Source organism: Sparus aurata, chromosome 2, assembly GCF_900880675.1.
Source record: "Sparus aurata chromosome 2, fSpaAur1.1, whole genome shotgun sequence".
Taxonomy (NCBI): domain Eukaryota; kingdom Metazoa; phylum Chordata; class Actinopteri; order Spariformes; family Sparidae; genus Sparus; species Sparus aurata.
In genome coordinates this window covers 9,611,428-9,627,655 of record NC_044188.1, presented here as the reverse complement: position 1 = coordinate 9,627,655, position 16,228 = coordinate 9,611,428, and the positions used below count along the sequence as shown (strand labels likewise).

At 39.8% G+C, this 16,228-nt stretch overlaps 2 protein-coding genes across 5 annotated transcripts; both read left to right on the top strand.

Annotated features, from left to right (window-relative positions):
- Window positions 1–675: 675 nt before the first annotated feature.
- Window positions 676–6,301, top strand: srsf1a (serine and arginine rich splicing factor 1a). Of its 2 annotated transcripts, XR_003981148.1 has the most exons (5): window positions 676–1,158; window positions 1,725–1,903; window positions 4,347–4,519; window positions 4,694–5,437; window positions 5,878–6,301. XR_003981148.1 is itself a non-coding variant. In XM_030393434.1 (4 exons), exons 1-4 carry the CDS (start codon window positions 971–973, stop codon window positions 4,889–4,891), a joined length of 738 nt encoding a protein of 245 aa, XP_030249294.1. In that variant the 5' UTR covers window positions 676–970; the 3' UTR covers window positions 4,892–6,301. The 2 variants fall into 2 exon arrangements, 1 of the variants encoding a protein (XP_030249294.1); XM_030393434.1 differs by having other exon boundaries at window positions 4,694–6,301.
- A 431-nt stretch (window positions 6,302–6,732) lies between these two features.
- Window positions 6,733–10,686, top strand: dynll2a (dynein, light chain, LC8-type 2a). 3 transcript variants are annotated; one of them, XM_030393456.1, is made up of 3 exons: window positions 6,733–6,920; window positions 7,480–7,633; window positions 8,761–10,686. In XM_030393456.1, the coding sequence occupies exons 2-3, from the start codon at window positions 7,502–7,504 to the stop codon at window positions 8,896–8,898; spliced, it is 270 nt and encodes an 89-aa protein (XP_030249316.1). In that variant the 5' UTR covers window positions 6,733–6,920; window positions 7,480–7,501; the 3' UTR covers window positions 8,899–10,686. The 3 variants fall into 3 exon arrangements, with proteins under 3 accessions (XP_030249316.1, XP_030249324.1, XP_030249306.1); XM_030393464.1 differs by having other exon boundaries at window positions 7,430–7,633; XM_030393446.1 differs by having other exon boundaries at window positions 6,738–6,920; window positions 7,477–7,633.
- Window positions 10,687–16,228: the final 5,542 nt, after the last annotated feature.

Sequence of the window (16,228 nt, the reverse complement as noted above, 5' to 3'; positions counted from 1 at the left end):
TGCATATAGGCCTTATAAAGCAACAACAAAGTTTCAGAGCCATATTAAAGAAAAGAATCTGAGATTTCAAGAATGAAGTAGGAAAAGAAAAAACAGCATATATTCCAGTTACAGATTACTTTTATGAAAAACTGATTACTTGAATTGCAGAACTAAAATGTGACGTTACTCGTTACAACGATAAAGTAATCCGAGTACTCAAATTATTTGATTTATTATAAAATTATTACTTCTTTGTAACAAATTACCCCCGACACTTCCCAGAACACTGTTTGAGGCTAGGAAGGTGGCAGGGTCCGCCACATATAAACAAAGTAAAACAGTGTGAAATTGTCCTTTAAGGGTCAGTTTGTTCATCAGAATCAGAATGTGTTTATTAGTCCTGCAAACGGAGACAATTTATCAATAAACAATAATAACAGTAATAAAGTTAACAATATAATAAAAAGGTAAGTAATAGAAATAGATGTACATAATCATGTACAAATATACTGTATGTTGGCAGTGTGTTGTTATTAATAAATAATAAATACGGGTACGAAAATTATGTATTTAAAAAATCAGTCAATAAAGATTTTTCTCTTGTGATTAAAACTACATAATGCTCCTTTTTAAAGAAACACTTGTTAGCACTGCACCTTGACAACTCGCGGACTATTTCGTAAGGCGGATGTGTCCGTTGAGGCTGCGGTGTTTCCGGTCCTCCTGAATGCCTCGGTAGAGGAGTGCGGCTCCTGAAGAAAAAGAGAGGAGAGGAGGGCGCCTCGTTCACAGTACTGTGGATCCAGTAAATACTCTGCACATTGCAGCGCGAAACGGCGCCAATTTGAGCGCTTTTGTCCTCTCCGATCGGACGACCTGCAGACGCCCGGAGTGTAATCTCGGTGTCGCTCCGCCATCTTGTTGGGGACCGCGAAGAAGAAGAAACCGTTACCCTTATTTTAACGAAGCCAGCTAACCGTTAGCGGACATGTCGGGTGTTGTGCGAGGCCCTGCTGGAAACAACGACTGTCGAATTTACGTGGGCAACCTTCCTCCCGACATTCGCACGAAAGATGTGGAAGACGTGTTTTACAAATACGGGACAATTCGAGATATCGACCTGAAGAACAGGAGAGGGGGGCCGCCCTTCGCCTTCATTGAATTCGAAGACCCCAGGTGAGGAGCTAGGCTAACAGCTAGCTTGTCAGGCCGAGGCAGCCCTATTGTGTGGCTAACCAACTCATGTGCTTACACACTACTGGCGGGCTCAGACTATTCCCTGGTCACCTATGCAGACAGCTCTAGTAAGGAAACGTCGCGTGTGTGTGCGCTTTTGCTTTCGATTTTGCATTTCAACCAGTTCTTTTTACAAACTTTACCTTTTGCACACAACGCTTCTGTGCTCATGTTTGTCCTCAATGGTATGCCAATGTATTTGACACGAACACCCCATGTCTTGTGTGCAGCTTGTAGATAAGATAACGTACTCACAACGTTACGCTTGGATGTGCAATATTCATTTCAGCGTGCCTTCTTTGCAGCTAATGAGGAATAAACTATAAAATATAAAAACATTGAAGCCAAATTTGTATAGTTGTGAGCACGTCTGCAAGGCGGATTAGCGAACCAGATCAAGCTAGCTGCTAACATGGCTGACAGTGTCTGACAGCAGTCTCTCAGCATGTGAATGTCGACAGCTCGCAGCCCTCCGTGTGCCAACGTGCAAACTGCTCTGTCAACAGGGACGCCGATGATGCGGTCTATGGACGCGATGGTTATGACTACGACGGCTACAGACTGCGTGTGGAGTTTCCCCGGAGCGGCAGGGGCTCAAGAGGCGGGTTTGGAGGGATCGGTGGAGCTCCCAGAGGCAGATACGGCCCTCCATCCAGACGCTCGGAGTACAGGGTCATTGTGTCGGGTAAGCATGCAAACACTACTCGCACACTTATTTGACTGTTAAATCAGATTGTTGTTATTGTAGGAGGCGATCCCTCGGACTGCTGTCTGAAGGATTGTTTTGCTGACTGCAACTTTAAGAGGCCAGGGTAGTTGTGCGATCAGTTTACAACAAACTAAGCATGGGGCGATATTAATAGTTTATTATTATAACAATAATAATAATAATGCATTTTATTTGAAGTCGCCTTTCAAAGCACTCAAGGACATTGAATATCCCTGTATGCACCCATATCTCTTATCCCCTAGCTACTTTTGAGTAGTTTAATTGTGATCTAGATTAATATCCTGACAGTCATCGGTATAATAAAGACTGTTCCTCTAGACTGATTTTGGTTATGTCTAAACAAACTCTCCTGGTGTTTTCATGACTGACTAAACAAACTGACCTTAAAGGACAACACAACTTCATGCTGGTGTACTTCGCTTTGGCAGACCAGGTCACCTTTCTAGCTCCAAACAGTGTTTTTTTTCCCCCCCTGACAACAGCTCCTTTATTCAGCTATGGAACAAAATGAATATTTCTCAGTTTGTATTATTATCTTATTAATGTTGTAGATTTGTTCTCCCAAACCGCATATTGCCCCTTTTTATGTAGGGGAGAGTGTCAACTGATTAAAGTGGCACTGTGTAGTTATGGAGAAGAAATTGAGACTCTTTTTATATATATATATATGATGTTAATAAGGTAGTTATACAAACTGCACAAGTATTTATCTTTTCTATAACTGTATAAAGAAGCTGTTATCAGAGGAAAATGAGGTTCCCAGAACAATGTTTAAAGCTAGAAAGTTGGCCGGGTCTGCCAAATTTAAACAAAGTAAAACAGCATGAAATTGTGTTTTTCCTTCTAAGGTCAATTTTTTTAATTCAGTTTCTTCAGTTGTGAAAACAAAGAGTTTATTTAGTTTGCTGAGGCATTAAACAATCAGTCAATGAAGATATTTCTCTTCTGATTGTAATTTCTTCCCCCGAACTACACAATGCGCCTTTCTAAAAACTTTAAAATGAAAAGTAAACTTGCACCGACATCATTTTAACCTTCCATATTGAAAACAAATATATTTAATGCCGCACGGGACACATCTCTTTTGTGTGTGTGTGTGTGTGTGTGCGTGTGTTAAAAACAAACAAACCAGAGAATGTGTAGCAATAATTAACAACAGGTCATAAGGTCTTGCGGCACAAATATACACTTAAAATGAGTTAGGAATATTGGGATATGGGTGTATATATACATGTGCATCGATATGCAATAAAAGTCAAATAAAATGTGTCACTTTTTTGGGGGGGACCAAAAGTATTACCGAATAAAAATTCAGATATGTCCAAGACTAAACGATGAACTGGAACACAAAAATATCTTAATATCTCTCACTAATTTTGAGTAGGACTGTACATCTGGAAGTTTAACAGCTTTTTTAAATTTGGAGTAATGATGGAAGGATTTTTCTCAATAATCTATATTCATAATTAATGAATAATGATCACCTGGTGTGATCAGTCTATTGTGTTTTTTAAATGCGCGATAAAACCTTTTATTGTCCCACCCCGTTGTTTTTGTTTGACGTGCTCTACATAAAGGACAGCAAAATAGACTTTATTAAATGTGGATGTTTTTAACACATTTGACTGTGTCAGTTTACACTACTCTAAATTAGTAAGCTATAATTTGGAGGAATAATTTACTGTTTCACTTGATTATTTATTTTGAGACTTATCTGAATTCTGTTTTGTGAATATTTTGGATCCCAAAAAATAATGCAACACGTGTCATTTGTATTTTATTGCATATTTATGGCATATTCATGTATGTGCACCCAATTTGATCTATGAAGTGTTGATTTGGCTGCTAGTTAATGCAGGGAGATGCTGATAAAATGTAAAGAGAAAGTAAATAGGATCTAATGTAATATAAAGAATGCAAGTAAATAAGTTGTTTTAGTAGTTATTCTACAATAATGTAACCAATGTGTCCCTACATGCTGTTGTGGAAGCAAGGCTGAATTAATAATCTATAATATTTTTTTTTTTCAAGAACAATGTTCTTTCCTCGGCCATAAACCGTACAGATGTCATCAAACATCCTAAACACAACACATGATATGTACTAAATAATACAGTACAAATCACTAATAAATAACAGTATAACATGTTACTTAGCTACAGTTCATACTGATGTTTATAATGAATGGCACAAGCAAGATCAGTGTTAAAATATTTGTCCTCAAGCTAAACCAGTACCTGCATTGTGAGAACTCTCCTATGTTATGTAATCCTGCAGCTCTGATTTGGATAAACAAATGAGTTGTTTGGTTCTCACAAACATTTCAAGTTTTGGCCCACAAGCAAAGCTGTAAAACTCACCAAACACCAGCTGACAAAACTTTGTCTGTGTGTTTCAGGACTCCCTCAGAGTGGCAGCTGGCAGGACCTGAAGGATCACATGCGTGAAGCAGGCGACGTGTGCTACGCCGACGTTTTCAGAGATGGAACCGGAGTTGTAGAGTTTGTGCGCAAAGAAGACATGACCTATGCCGTTCGAAAGCTGGACAACACCAAATTCCGCTCACATGAGGTATGTGTACTGATTTGATCGTCATGGATAATGTTGCTTTGCTGTGTCGAGGTGAGTACTTGAGGAAATGCTTACATGTTTGAAGCAACACCTGGCCCTCATGTCCATCTATGGTTTTTCCACCATAGGAAGGAATGTTGTCTTTTCAATGTCAAGTTCTCTTGTGTCTGCCAGGGAGAGACTGCTTACATTCGTGTGAAATTAGACGGTCCCCGCAGCCCAAGTTATGGAAGATCACGCTCCCGAAGCCGTGGCAGCCGGAGCAGGAGCCGCAGTCGCAGCGCCAGCCGCAGCCGGAGCAATTCCCGTGGCCGTGGCAGAGGATCACCACGCTACTCGCCTCGTCACAGCCGCTCTCGCTCCCGTTCCTAAACCTTTCTACCACCGATGTTTTGCCCTTTTGATGTACACCCTCTTGTTTTTACCTCTTATCAGTTTCTCCAGATGTCAGCAATTGATTTTTAATTTTTGCATTTCATGTCCCGATGTCCTTGTGGATGATCTTGGTATGTAGATGTACTCCCCCTTCCACCCTCTCCAGCTGCTTTGTCCTTTTGTTTTCTCCCTCTCTCTCCCCCCCTTCTTCCTGTCCTCTCAACTTTTGCAATAGAAATTGTGCCGTGTTGAACTTCAAAAACCTTGAGCCGTTATTACATGCACTCAACGTTTTTGCAAGCATTGAAATGAGTTTTGTCTTTGTTTAATTTTTTTAAAAAATAGCTTCTCATTGGAAATGTGGGGGTGGGCTGTTTTTTGAACGGGGAGCCCGATGCTTAACTGTATTTTACCCTTGTGTCTTCCTTTAGACATCTGAAGAGAAGGATTAAAGTGATTTGGAATAAAACCATTGTGGAGCACATTTCATTTGTATGGTCAGGATAGGACATCTAATTGAGGAGCAATCAGGTCGAGGCAATGGTACGCTTCATATTCCATAAATTGAACGTTTTTTTGATAGGTTTCCATGTCATGCATGTCATTTAACAGAGCCATATGTGCTGTACTTTGTTATATAAATATATATACAATTTTTAACATGCTACTCTGACTTGTGACAGAATAAGCAGTCCTAGATCAAGTGTTGTGATGTAAGTGTAACATCTTTGCTGTCAAATGTAAAAAAAAAGAAGAAAATTCTGAATCACTGCTTTGTTGCTAAAGCGTCCCACTTTTAACTTTAATGTCCTCATTGGTTAAAATGTTTTAACTTCAGGGATTCTTTGTGCTCAGTGGCGTTTTTTTTCTTTTCTTGATCTGACATGAGTGCTCAAAACTGAACAAAAAAACATAATTAGGCCCAAAAATTTTGACATTTTATTCTAACAGTCTGCCTCTGATTTTCTTCCTGGTATTTCAAGGTTTTGATTGGAGGAGTGGCTCAGTGGATCCCAATCCTTGGAGCTGGATGAGTGGATCGATTAGGGAAGGGATAGGCAAAGGATGGATGCTCGGAAACGGGAGCAGTTTTCCAGGATTCAAATGAGAGTTGAATTCAGAACTAATTAACGGGAGTCCCAGAGCAACTTCTTTTTAGGCCCCCCCATGCCTATTTTAAAGTTTTTCAGTGATAATGGCTTTATTTTACAAGAAAACGAAAACAGAGGACCAGGAAGTTGGATCAAAGGATGGAGTCGTAGATGCCTGGTATGAAGGAATTATAATAAATTGGGGCGGTTGGGATGAGGGTTTTATTTGGGAAAGTAGTTTGTATGTTTTTACTTTACTGCTTAATCTTTCTTTTTTTTTCTCTTAGCATTTTCAATAAAAACATTTTCAAACCAGGACACTCTCAGCTTGTCATTATTTGAAACAAACCACATGTGACTCACTTTAAAAGCTGTTTTCTGCTTCATGAAATTTAAATATGACATAACAAAATCATGCATTTGTAAAGATAAAAGCAGAGCAAAGATATTTGGCTGCTTATATTCGCCTTTAAAATGAATAAACACACCAACACAACACAGATCGTATGTTCACAGCTCCAATGTCTCTCAGCTGTGACGGTGACTGATGAGAAAAGCCAGTGAGCACTCTCAGCCAAACGATACCTACCTGCAGCCAAGGTCTCGTTTCCCTTTAGCCCACGGCCAGTGGTGTATACTGTGAATGATGCATTGTGGGATGAAATAAGATGCCGGCAGACAGGAGCTGGAGAAAAACGCTTGCAACACGCGGGGAGGCTGCGGCTCAGCCAATGGCAGGGCGCAGCATGCAGCAGAGGGGCGGGGCGCTGTGAGAGCAGCACAGCAGAGAGCCAACCTACCTACATGCTTATTGTGTAAATCTTTAAAAAGCAATTAGCCGCAGCATCATCTAAACCTTGGGCCCCCTCTTGGGTTTGGTCAAATACATATTTTTGTTTCTTGGACAGAAGTGTTTCCAGGCGGCTTCAGAAAAGGTGAGTTGCAGAATTTATTTTTTGTTGGTAATGTGAGAAAGATTGACTTGCATGTCTTGACATATTTCTGATTCGAGTTTCCTCTCATCGCGTTGAGCTTGTGTTTTTTACTGTATGCCCTAAAGCATTTCGACTGCCAAGACGTTTATATGTCGATAACAGAAAGCGTATTTTGTCCTGTGCACGTGATTATTCATACGTTTGTTGGTACTTTTTTTTTTTGCTCTCCTGATGCAGAAGCTGCTTTTATCCGAAAGTGATTTTGCCCAAGTAATTTAACTCCACCTGTATCAAGTTTCGCAGCCAATCCATGCAAAAGCTAAAGTCATCGTGTAGTTGGGAACATAAATTAAACCCCACGGGCTGTGAGTTATGATCATGAATCAGTGCGGATGAGAGGAAAAAAACGCGGTGCCAAGCGGCCAATCGTCTGCGTAAAAATTGATGTTTGCGTTGATCCGGCTGGCCTAAAAACCATCCCCATCACCACGTGTGGTGTTAATTTTCAGTGCGGTGCTGTGTGGTGAGTGACCGTGCTCCTTCCTCCCTCCCCCAGCAGGCGACCATCATCATCCTCAACCATGACTGACAGGAAAGCTGTGATCAAGAACGCGGACATGTCCGAGGACATGCAGCAGGACGCGGTGGACTGTGCCACGCAGGCCATGGAGAAGTACAACATAGAGAAGGACATCGCAGCGTACATCAAGAAGGTGAGACAGGACGCACGGGATGGATCCGAGTGGGGCTCTGTGGGCTTACATCATTGGCACATGATCTGCAAAATCACAGCCTTTTTTATTCTCTGATCTATTTTTGGTCAGTGTGGAGACGGAGGCTCTTGTGATCAGGGCCGTAGCCAGGATTTTATTAGCACTGAGGTCAGGAGTCCACAAGCCCCCCCCCCCCCATGTGTAGTGCTAATGAACATTTCAACCAGAAAGAGTGCATCCACAAGTATTTGTTTGTTTTACAGGCACTGACTTCCAAACATTAGAGTTAGGGGTTCAATAAATATATTTTTTATTAAACTACAGCCCGACTGATATTTGATTTTTTTGGGAGCTGGCGCACATGTAAATATCAAGGAGTGAGACACTCAGATATCAATATATCAGCTGATATACACACTTTTGAAAATAGATAAATATACTAATACTTAATCTATATATTTATACTGCAGCCTTCATACAGGTTAGCGCTAATCAAAGTGCTTTACAGGCGACAAGCTAAGCTAGCTTGCTATTACTGTTTTTATCATTTTTCTTCTTTTATTATTGGGTTGTATATGTAAAGCACTTTGACTTGCCTTGCTATACAAATACATTTGCCTTGCTTTGCCTAATATGACAGTACAAATGTTACATTGCATATTTAGAGACAAATGTACACAAAATAGATAAATATATAATAAACACAATTAATTATCAAATTAAATTACAAAAACAAAAGACAAAAATGAAAATGTAGAATTGTATTTAAAAAACCTTTTTGAACCAGAAACAGTGATTAGATCAAGTGGATTGGTGTTTTGAAGACCAATTTATGTATTTTTATTTGTATATTAAAATATTTTTGGGTTGGAGACAGTTAAAAGACTTTAATCGAAGTCTCCAGAATTAAAATGAGCACTTTGCACTATTTTCTGACATTTTGTACCCAACATAAGTAATCCATAAAATAATCAGCAGATCAATCGATAATGGTCGCCTCAGTATCCTCCATTGTAGCCTCAGCCTGGGTTGTGATAAAAGGTATTGATTTGCAGATTGCCAGCATTGATTCTTCATTGATTTTTATTTGGTGTTCACCGATCCTCTCTTTTTTTGAACTTTTTCAGGAATTTGACAAGAAGTACAACCCCACCTGGCACTGCATCGTCGGGAGGAACTTTGGCAGCTACGTCACCCACGAGACAAAGCATTTCATTTACTTCTACTTGGGCCAAGTGGCCATCTTGCTCTTCAAGTCTGGCTGAGAAGTTTCTGATGGGTGTTGAGGAGTTCTTCTCCCTGAAACCTAAATTGGAAATGCACTGGTGGCTGATGTCTCCCATACACTAATAACGACATACCATAACGATGCAAAACCGGCCGTGCGCAATTGCATGGACTATACACTATTTAATATGTATGTTACAGTAAGTTTACTTTTCGATAGTTGCCATTTGAATGCAACTGAAGTAGTTTTTGTTGATGCTGTTAAAATTCTAGGTTGTGAAAGATTTCAACGTGGCCCTTGATTGTATAATAAAGGAAAGCTGTAGAATGTAGTGGTGCATCTGCTTTCCTTCACAAGTGGCATTGCCCCAGACCCAGTTATGAGACTCCATCTGTCGGTTTAGATGGTAAAATCATACCGCGTGCACCAGTTAAACAATTAATCATCGAGATCTTATCGTGCGAACATGAAAGGAAGCTGGTTTTGACGGGGCAGAAACAGTCGTTAGTTCTTCGGTCGGGAAACATACAGCATGAGTTCACTTTATTACTGCGGTCTTACTTATTTAAAATAATTCTGTTGTCTGTAGATGCAAAAAAAAAACAAAACCTTTAATGTTTTTTCGATTTGAAAAACAAAAACATCTCCAACTGCTGTGAAATTTTAGCAGCCGTGTTCAGAAAAAACAGATGTCACAACATCCAACACACTTGACACTTCGGAACCAACACAAGCCAGTGCAAGCATTTCCAGGGATGTTTAGTTTGTTCTTAGATTTACACTGTGAGGGAACGACGGAGCGAACACAGCTCTCACACACAAACACACACACACACACACATAGACCTTAGCCTGTAATGTTCGAGTAACAACACTACAGACTTGGTTACCAAAATCTCCCGACTCCTACCTAGATTTTTTCTTTTAATCCTGTGTTTCTGCATGTTTGGAGGACAATAATCACGGTTTCTTCTGCCATCATCAGACACAAATGAAAGCTCATTTTGAAGCCAGATAATTTATTTAACTTGCACTTTTGAGTATGTAGATATTGGACTGAGCCGGTGTGTGTCTTGTCCCAGTAATTGCTGTAAAGCTAGGAAGGTGATATTGATAAAAAAAAAAAAAAAAAAAATATTGCAGGCAACTCTACCAAGGCTACCAACACCCTGTGTTTCAGATGGTTGTGTCGTCTTGTAATACGTTCCAGTTGCATTAACTCTAACCTTTTATTATTTGCATTGCGAGTGTACTGCCAGACATTGGAGTTGGGACTTCTTAATTAAGCAACTGCAAGCAGGTGTATCTCTTGTCTAGCACAGTGATTTTAGGATTCATTTTGTCATGTCAATATAATTAGTTTGAAATGGCAATGCACAATGTTTGGATTGTGTTGAGACGTGTTCTTTGGGAGGGCAGGTTTGGATGGATTCAGTCCACGGAGTTGGATAACACCACACATTTCTCGCCGTGCATAAAAACTGAATGTTTGCTCAGTTTTTAATTCCCATAATCCAACAATGGGTGAAATGTGTTTCTCTCAAGTGTTAGCTTGGATAGACATTGTGTCCGCAGGAAGTCTTCCTAACTATTGTCAATGTAAACTGATTTTAGTATTGTTTTTCCTCTGGCATGTATTTTTGCTGTGTATATGTAGGAGCCGTTCCAATGCTGTTAAATTTTGCACAAAACGTGTGCCTGTCATTGCTCTCAACTGTAACCGGCTTGAGTACAATTGCACTTCATTAGAATTATCCAGTAGGTTGCTACAGAACCAAAATCGTATAAACTCGATAAAATAAAAAAAATAATTGTTGACTTATTACACTGTGGCCTTTTATTTTGTCATTGTGAACATAAATTGAGTGGTTGATGGACAAACAAATCCACAACACTTCTGTTTACCTTTGGGCTGACCCAGGCTAGCCTATTTCTCCTTTTTCCAGTCTGTATGCTACGCTAGGTTAGCCGGTGACTGGAAATAACTTCATACTTAAACAAATGTGTGATAATTTGGGGAAAGTGCTTATTTGTATTCTTACCAAGAGCTGGACAAGAAGATGGATATGGTTCCCCTGCATGCTCGGCTAGGCTAACAAGCTGTTGGCACTAGCCTTTGACTGACTGGCTATCTAACTTTTGCTAAACAGTAGCTAACAACACAAACAGTAAAAGTATGGTGGCTAATGCTAATTTGTAGCATAACAGTTGTCTAACATATTTACAGCATAACAATTAGCTGACACAGGCAGACAAGTGTACTAAAGTCTGGGAACTGAGTCATGCTAATTACTAATTTAATAATTTATTCATGAATAATGAATGCTAACATTAGCCACCATAAGCTAATGGTTATTTCAGACCAAGTAAGATTATAGAGGCAAAACTCTTCAGTGTATTGAACTTTTGCCCAAAGCTAAAAAGTATTTACTGCTTGCAGCTTCTTCAAGGTGAGAGTTTTTTTTCCTTTTCTCTGTTTTTATATAATTTTAAAGCAGATATTTTTTAGTTTTGCACTGATTTTCTGACAAAACAAGCAATTTAAGGAAGTCACCTTGGGCTTCTTAACTATTTTCTGAAATTATCATTACTATTGACACAGAATGAATTAATGTAAGATATCTCTTTACTTAAGGGTAATTCAGGTCTCATAACATTCTTTGTGTGGACACTTCAAATACATGTGTCCATTATTGAAGCTACTTTAGGTCCTCAGATTAACAGATGGCTCATAAACACTGCAACACCCTTTTTTGAACTGCAGGTTCCAAACAGGTTCAGACATAGAGACACTTCCAGCATGAGGTAATTAAGAGGTTTCTAAAAAAGAAAATAGGACCATGATTCTTTTATGCTCGGATGGAGTGGAAATGGAAAATGGATAGTACAAAGACGAATACACTATGTTGGTTTCTGTGCTCATGGTGTTGGATTTATTGAGGCTGAAGTGGTCCTGTGTTGAATAAAACAATCCATGGCAACAAGTGTGAGACCTTCACTCAGATGAGGAGCACAAACTACGTAGCTGTGACATCAGTCGCTGTTGTGTTGTGCTGGTTGCCCATACGGCTCGCCAAGACACTCATCTGTGTGATACACTGATGCTGCATTTAAATCACATCAGAATTAACCAGAAATTAACAACTCGGACACATAGTGCATGCAGCTTCCTCTGCAGCCACAAAAGGCTCAAAAGGCACAAAAGGAAACACACTTAAATCATCCTTTATGTCCAAAGTGTTACAAATCAACCACATTCAGACTGATCAGAAATGTTTTTGCCTCAATGTTGTAGCGTCCCAGTCCTTGTACACTAGTTTATTTTGTTTTGTTTTACCATCAGGGCTGCACACACTAGTGGTGTCAAACAATTTGCCATCTAGAGCCGTGTTTAAACACCACGTCAGCTGATCCCAGCGGTAAACAAACCTTCAGTCGGAGTGAACTTGAAGCTGGTGCTGTTTGGTTGGCACGAACACTTGTGTGCAGACGACAAACAGGAGCAGAAGTTGGACGTCAGCTTCAGTCCAGACATTATGTATCTGGATCAGGGCTGATGTAATGGTGTACATTACAATATGATGTCATTATAGAACGATTAGAGATTTTACTCTGAACTGTGATTGCAGAACAACCCATTATACAAGTAACCCTTGAGATATTTTGCACTGTTCCAGTGTCACGGCGGTTGTTTCCTTATTGACAGAAGCAGTAGGAGTGTTGAGTTTCACTTGTGTAATGTTTTCAGTCCGAAGTTACGTGATGTCTGTGAGTGGAAATCTGTAGAAGCAGGAGCACTCAGAACCAGCAGAGCTGAGAAAGCAGACAAATTAAAGGACAAGTGACTAATGAATAATTTCTAGAGACAGACTGAGGTCAAACTGGGCGAAATAGGATACCCTGTGGAGTTAACAAGAAGACTTTGCCTAAATATTAGAAAACACCTTTTGCAGTTCCCGTCCCTGCGTAGCGCTGAAGCTCAAAAATAATTGGATTTACCACATTAATGTCCTGGGATTTAGTCGGAATCTGAGCTTTTTTCTTCTGCCTGTTTCACATAAAAACTAGACGTATCATGTTGGTCTTACATTGAGATTCACTTGTGCGTCACAGGCTTATTGTCTGCCTTTTTTCCACCAAACCTTCACTGATGTTTTACACTGCTGTTTTTCCTGTCAGCGTCTCCCGCCCCCCCCCCCCCCCCCCCCCACATACCTGCCTGCTTCTCTTTCATACTGTAGCCTCTGGCAGCCTTCATCCATCTTCCCACACACAGCTGTAATTCATGGTCAGAGTACATTCACATATAGACTGCTCAGATAATTGACTGGACAAACAAATTAACCCCTCCTGCCTGAAAGATTTAGTATATGTTTTCACGCTACATATTCCGAGGCAGCTTTAATCATTAAATTGCATGATCAAAGTGGTAAAAAATTCAGTTTGTGTGTCTGAACTGTGGCCCTAAAACTTCCAAACGCATGAATCAGGTTGGTTACTTAATTTTTGGTGTTAAAGCACAAATTCAGCTGCATCTCAGGCTCTCATTTAAGACATTCGGTATATTCAAATTCAGATCCACGAATGATCTTTAAAAGACCCTTTTAGTGCGGCATATTTTTATCCATTTGCTCTCATGCGGCTCTATTCAGCCCCTCACACGGTGGCCCTGAAAACTGTTTTAATAACCTGTATCGCACCAGAAAAAGGCTGTTGTTTTGGCTCAGGCTGAAAATATCCTCCTGTTTTGTTCGGAGTGTAGCTCTCATTGATGCGGTGAATGTTTGTGCTCTGCAGATGCCTCATACATAGACTGTGAGATGACCAGTGGGCGGATTTAACACTGGCATAACACGGAGGCAAATGACTCAGACTGAAACATCAGGGATGGCGGTAACAAGGGGGAAAAAAAAAAGTGCCACATGAATATGTTAATAGCAGCTGGACGCATGGGACAGCATGACACAGTGTGTAGGCTGAAATACATGTTTTCATTGTCAGAGGAGATCAACTGCGTGGAAAATCCTTGAAAATGAAAATGTGTTCCTTCGCACTCATGACTGCTGTGTGTGTGTGTGTAGTGGTTAAAGAAAGACAAATGGACATCAGAAGCTTCATCTTACTCCAAGGGCACGAGTAATGACGCACTTTATGTGCATGTAAAGGAAAGTATAAGCATCACTTAATAGAATATGATCAAATGCGATGAAGGATGATCAAACAAAGAGAGTGGGTTTTTAAAAGTGATGTCAAAGAATAAACACGTCCCTGCTTTATCTCCTGTAATGTCTCTCCTTTGTGTTTAATACTAATTTCCATTGCAGGTGTGAACGCTGCACAGCTGAGGTCCTCAACATCAGCAGTTTTTAGGCGTATGTATTTAGGGCTTCAGTACGAGGTCGGAGTAGACAATTACGGCAGGAAAAACAGCAGATTAAAAGGACATATCCACGGCTGCTATACTGTCAATAACATGAAAATATTCAGCAGTAAACAAACAATAACACTGACCAAGTGACATCCACAGCTTCAACAGCATGTCAACTGAACGATGGCAATGTTACATCTACTGTGGGACGTGCAGACAGTTAACACTTCGTGCGGTAAGTTATGTTTGGAAACATTTTTAACAAATGACACAGTGATCAATACAAAACCGTCTGATTAAATTATGGTGGGGACAAGTCCTCGATGTCCCCAGAGGGAATGACACCGGTGCAGTTTTCAAAAGACACCAGCATTCTCCTTAAGGGCATATAAATGGATACAACCATAAACAAACAGATTTTTTTCTTCTCCTTACATAATATACATTACTGCATCACCATTAAACGGTGTTACATAACAGCATGCCTCATACAGCTTCACAGTCTTGCACTGAGGGACACACAGACAGACAGATATATCTCTCTGATGCACTGAATCCATGAGAAGTACATTATCTCTTTAATGTTTATTCATTGAAGCAGCTCTGATCTCAATGCTGTGAAACGTTTGAACAAATTAAATGCCTTCATGTGTCCCTTGGTTGCTTCACAGGCAAAGAACTGATATCATTTTTGAGGTATGTTTAATCTGACTTATCATGACAGTGATCATAATAACTGTGTTTTGGGGCATATGCAGCTCACTTGGGAGAGCACGTGACCCCTGTCGGTCCTCAGGTTAGATTCCATGTCGTCCTCCGTCTCTCTCTCCAGAGTTTCCTCTCTCAGCTGTGTTATCTGGATAAAGGCTGATTAAAGCTGACACATATACAAGTTGCTTGGAAGATACTGTGAGGCTGATTAGTCCAGACTCAGAAGTCCTCAGTGAGTCATTGAGCATTCATGCACTTCCACATTTTGACCACACGAGGGAAACCTTTCTCTGTATGATAGACCTCTTGTTGTTTACGATGTGACTGTAGGAGCCAGTTGGATCAGTGTTCAGCTCTGTAAAGCCGGACTGTTAAATTAAAATTAGAGCCCCGGCAAGTCCCTGTTATCAAATGACAATAATCATAAAATGCACTGAACACAATTGAGACTTGATTCAGCTTTTAAATGTGCACTATGCAGAGGCGGGGAAGACATTTTTAATCAAAAGAGAAACATCTTTATTGATTGATTTTGATATTAAACTGAGTAAACAAAGGAAAACTCAATTTCATCCTGTTAAACTTGGCTTGTTTTATGGGATAGAAATATATCAAATAGACATTTCTGAGTTTGTGTTATTACCTTAATAATGTTGTAAATATCACAAAATGCTGTTTGTGAGACAAGATGTATTTTTGTCTGTGCTACAGTACTAAAGTATTTGCATATTTTTCTTTTCTTTTCTTTTCTTTTCTTTTTTTTCTCAAACCAGAAACGTTTGCCCTTCACAACTTAACATGTAAAGGATGTAAATGATTGCTTGGCAAAACTAATCTGAATACAGAGAAATTAAAAAGAAGAGACATTCAGATTAGAATAACGTTCACTGTTTGTCTCGTGTCTCAGGTACATTCATGCTGCGTTCGTGCATAGAGTCTTTTAACTTTCAAGAGGTGATTTGTTTCTTCTCTGCTACATCAAAACATTGCACCAAGTTAAAATGATGATGCTATGTTGCTAATATTACTGGCATCATTAATTATTACAGTAAAGAGAAATATTTGTTATAAACTAAGAGTTTAAAATCCATCAGGAAGTTTGGCAGAAAAAGTGGAGTTTCCCCTGACTAAAGGGAAAGTACTACTGGCTATTAGTAGTCAAAGATTAGATTTTCATGAAAACACATGAAAACGTGTTCCTTCCTCCATGTTTTTAAAAACTGGTCGCTCTGAGAGAGTTTGCAGTTTGTGCTTTGTCCTTGCACGGGGCACCCAGAGGTGATTTGGT

Coding starts and splice junctions, on each gene's coding strand:
- dynll2a (XM_030393456.1), top strand. CDS start 7,502: ATGACTGACAGGAAAGCTGTGATCAAGAACGCGGACATGTCCGAGGAC. Junction 7,634..8,760: donor TCGCAGCGTACATCAAGAAG/GTGAGACAGGAC, acceptor GAACTTTTTCAG/GAATTTGACAAGAAGTACAA.
- srsf1a (XM_030393434.1), top strand. CDS start 971: ATGTCGGGTGTTGTGCGAGGCCCTGCTGGAAACAACGACTGTCGAATT. Junction 1,159..1,724: donor ATTGAATTCGAAGACCCCAG/GTGAGGAGCTAG, acceptor CTCTGTCAACAG/GGACGCCGATGATGCGGTCT. Junction 1,904..4,346: donor GTACAGGGTCATTGTGTCGG/GTAAGCATGCAA, acceptor TGTGTGTTTCAG/GACTCCCTCAGAGTGGCAGC.